We start from the raw sequence: 4,567 nt of genomic DNA, 5'->3' as shown, positions 1-4,567 counted from the left end.
TACAACACACATATCCAACCTCCATATCTGCCAGTTAAAACAAGGAAACACTCTTCTAATCAGCAAAAAGCAGTATTATATCATTCACAAACTAAAATATTATAACAGAGAAGGAGACACACAAAGATTCACTTAAAAGACGCTTCTCTGGGACTTTATGACATTCTATAAAGCAACCAGGTTTAAAAAAAGATGGTAAAATCAACTATAGATGTATTTGCTTTTCCCCAGGTGGTGAGGAAAGAGTGGTTTATATCTGAGAGTATTTATCAGAACCTGACAGACACTTTAAACTCAGACTGTAAGCATACAGCACATACTTTATTTAGTTATTCTAGAAATAAGTTTAAACAAATAAGCATTTGTTCAAAAACACAATTTATACAAATCATTCCTTTATAAAGAATTGCACAGGGTTTGCAAAATAACATCATGTTAAACTATTTCAAATTTCCTCCACAAGGGGCCAGCATTGCTCTCTCCATGTATGAGTATATCATGTGACATGTACAAACATTTAAAGAGCAGCTCTCTGCAGAACTTTTGAGAGCAGAGTTGAGTGAATGTTTGTTCATAGATCAACTATGTTTACATGGACTTTGATTTCTCTGTGCTTCATAGCCCATTATGATGGTAAGCACATTTTTGTTTCTGCATTTTTAACAGAAAAGGGTTTACTTAAATATAGGATACTAAATATGTTCACTTGCTTTCCAAATGATTCATGTTAATGATTTACTTTTTCTGTCTGTTTTTCCAGTGTCTTTGGGACAGGACAGGGTTGAACAGTCTTCAGAAGAAATGATTGCGAGTGAAGGAGATCAAGTTATTGTATGGTGTAAATATATTACCACTGATCCAAACCCATACCTCTTCTGGTACCAACAGCAGCCAAACAGATCACCAACATTCATTCTAAATAAATTAACTTTTGGTGAGGGAACTACTGAGCCCAATTTTAAGAAGAGATTTTCTGCAACACTGAATTCAACATCAAAAACAGTTCCACTGATCATCAAGGATGTGTGTGTGTCTGACTCTGCTCTGTACTACTGCGCTCTGAGGCCCACAGTCACAGGAAAAACAACAATACTGTACAAAAACCTGACACAGGCGATTTCTTTCCATAAATCTATCTGAATTATAGATAGAATATGAATGCACATTGTAAAAATATTAATACTATTATTTCTATTTATTCACACTGTATACTGTAGGATGTAAGTCCCTGGCAAAATGTTGATTTAAAAACAATTCAGCTTGCTTACAGTATATGTACAGGAATGCCAAATGAATGTCTGTTTTTACCACCAAAATAAACATCATCCCTAAATTCACTCTTTGTGGATATGTACGTCTAACAGAGACTATAAAAAGTACTATAACAAAAAAGAATGAGGAATTAATCCAGATTATATTCAAATAGGCTACTTTATCATACAAAAGAGTTAGTAAGTAACCACAAGATGCCGCTATGCAATATAGGATATGATTAGTAATCAAATGACTGGTGTATGAAACAGATCTGATCTTCTCTCTCAAAGAGCTCTCTGGGAGAGGTGGGGTTTAAAGCACTGATATCTGATGTGATCTTCTTAAACTTCAAGTCCATTAGAGAGAGCAAAAGAAACACACACAATGATGCTTCATTCTGTCATTCTGCTTTCTGCATTTGCATGTAAGTATTGAAGTGTTTTATGTTTTGCATCCCAGTACTGTGAGCAGCCAGAATGACTCATTTCTGCTCAAAATATAAATATAAATGGTTTTTCTTCATGTTATAAATTGCATTCCATACTGATACATCTAAATTGAATAAAGATTCAATTTAAACACCTGTTCTTAAAAGATTTGATCTTTTGCAGATGCAACACATGGAAATGAAATCAAACCAACCAAAACAGAGGAGTTTGCTGACGAGGGTTCAAGTGTTAAATTATCCTGCAGTTATTCATCTGCATATACTTTCTACTGGTACCGTCAGTATCCCGGATCAGCTCCTGAGTTCATTGTGCTCATCTCAGCCAGCGCAAAAAAAGCTGAGGAGTCTTATGTGGATTCCAGATTCACTGCCGAAGTCACCAAAGATAAAGAAAACCAAGTGGATCTGGAGATCTCCTCTGCATCTATATCAGACTCTGCTCTGTACTACTGCGCTCTGACGCCCACAGTGACAGGAAACACATGAACACTGTTCAAAAACCTGATACACACTACTGCATTTACATGATCACATATCCAACCTCCATATCTGCTATACTGTAGGTCAGGGGTTCTCAACCTTTTGCAAGCTGGGCCTCCCCAAAGCTGGTTCATTGCAGTTGGGGCCCCAGTGCCTAATAGGCCTATTATCATTACTAGGCTATTGCTATAATTGGGAATTGGCACCAGACCTCTGATATTAATTTATGCTTTATTATTGTAATTATTACTAGGCCTAATAGTAGGCATCATCTGCATTTTTTACAGAAGCTTGCAGGTAGGTGATGTTAATGTGAGACCTGAGCCTGCTTTGCCTTGCAAAGATCCTCAATTCTTGGCTCAATGTTTGATAAACATAGCCTCAAATCATCCTCGATTTGTGCATGATTGCAGTATTTCATTTTGAGAGCAGTCATTTTTGAGAACCCTGCCTCACACAAATATGTCGACGCGAAAGGAAGGAGAATCTTCAAGGCGACGTCACAAGAGTTCAGGATATTCCTGCATCAATGCTGCCCAGAATGACGAAAGAGGGCAGGAGCTAAAGAGTTCCTTCAGTCTACTGTCACTCTTCAGCTCAATAAGCTGTTCCTGCATATCAATTGATAGCTCATTTGCTGTGCACACAAACGGATCTCGAATCCACGCAAAAGAGCGATAATCCTCTTTAAAGTACGTCGCAAATTGTTTTCTCATTGCTGACAGGTGCTCAGACACTGATTGAAATAGACCCCTTCGATGTTTGTAAACATCGAAAGCCTAGGTTGGGTGCGCGCGCAGCTTGGGGTCAGAAAAATGGCGCAGCTAATAGACCGGCATATTGTGTCAAAGTATGCACTGTCTTTGACACCACAGGACCGGGAACAGTACCATTCTAAACTTGTTTTAGCTAATGGCGATTGTCTGCCTGATCCCGAGCTCCTAACAGAATGGGTAGATAACGTTAGCAAGTGGCCAGATATTCACTGGCCCGCCATATATTGCTATCTGGTGGACAAGCCGAGGGTTTACACACGCGAAAAACTAAGAGCCTACAAATCACTAGACGCTTATAATTACGTAGTCTGTGGGCATGGGTTTTATTTTCCTAGAAAACACACGGTTAGAAAAGGCATACGTAGCAACAGCCATATCACCCTGCAGCCCAAGACTGGTTGCTCATGGAAGCTAAGCAGGGCTGAGCCTGGTCAGTACCTGGATGGGAGACCTCCTGGGAAAGCTAGGTAGCTGTTGGTAGAGGTGTTAGTGAGACCAGCAGGGGGTGCTCACCCTGCAGTCTGTGTGGGTCCTAACGCCCCAGTATAGTGACGGGGACACTATACTGTAAAAAAGCACCGTCTTTCGGATGAGATGTTAAACCGAGGTCCTGACTCTCTGTGGTCATTAAAAATCCCATGACACTCATTGTAAAGAGTAGGGGGTGTAACCCCGGTGTCCTGGCCAAATTCCCTCCACTGGCCCTTGTCTATCATGGCTTCCCAATAATCCCCATCCACTTGATTGGCTCAACGAGTCTCTCTCCTCTCCACCTGTAGCTGGTGTGTGGTGAGCGCACTGGTGCCGTTGTGCTGTGGCTGCCGTCGCATCATCCAAGTGGATGCTACACACTGGTGGTGGTTGAGAAGAGACCCCCCACATGATTGTAAAGCGCTTTGGGTGTATTGCAATACACATTAAAGCGCTATATAAATGCCTCATTCATTCAACATGTACATAGTAGACTACTTTTTTTTTTTCAAAATCAAAATCTGTGTTAGAATGGGATGGACAGAGAAACCAGCAGTCACTTCTGGAGAGTGCATGTGGAAAGACTTGAGCAGGAAAGAAGTTGAACCGGCTCCATTAAAGAAAATCAGCTTCCACAAACCAAAGAGGACAGGCAGGCTAGACAGGCAGCTTCCAGAAACGGTCAGGAGTAGGTCTAGTGCCACCGCCAGAGCCACAGGCATGTAATAGTTGACAGAGCATAGATAAGATTCCTTTTGCCAAAGTTCATTTAGTTTATTTTCGTTACTCCTCCTAGGTTTTTTGACATTGTAATGTCACATAAGGATCAAGTTTATTCTACAGCCATCTTACACTGTAATGCATAAATGAATGCCATGCTGTAAAGTGTTATGGTAGTTTGATTATGTGTAAATCCCAACATTCTGGAAATAAGAGTATCTAGATCTAGATTGTGCACTAACCATTTAAAATTATATATTATTATACAAATTGAGGGAGGGATAGACAAAAAAATGTGTTCTTGAAATGTGACTATACTGTTGTAAATGTTCTATAGTGATATGTGATATGTTCTATAGTGATGACATCCAAGGGTTGCAGATTATAGCCCCTGGTGCTGCAGTACTGACAAGTCTAG

At 40.0% G+C, this 4,567-nt stretch overlaps 1 gene segment (V, D, J or C); it reads left to right on the top strand.

The window, feature by feature from the left end:
* Positions 1–1,638: 1,638 nt before the first annotated feature.
* On the top strand, positions 1,639–2,188 carry LOC131528394 (T cell receptor alpha variable 12-2-like). The segment is given in 2 exon segments: positions 1,639–1,678; positions 1,866–2,188. Coding segments are annotated over 2 exon segments (363 nt in total).
* Positions 2,189–4,567: the final 2,379 nt, after the last annotated feature.

Source organism: Onychostoma macrolepis, chromosome 02 (assembly GCF_012432095.1).
Source record: "Onychostoma macrolepis isolate SWU-2019 chromosome 02, ASM1243209v1, whole genome shotgun sequence".
Lineage (NCBI taxonomy): Eukaryota > Metazoa > Chordata > Actinopteri > Cypriniformes > Cyprinidae > Onychostoma > Onychostoma macrolepis.
This window is presented reverse-complemented; position numbering and strand designations above follow the sequence as displayed.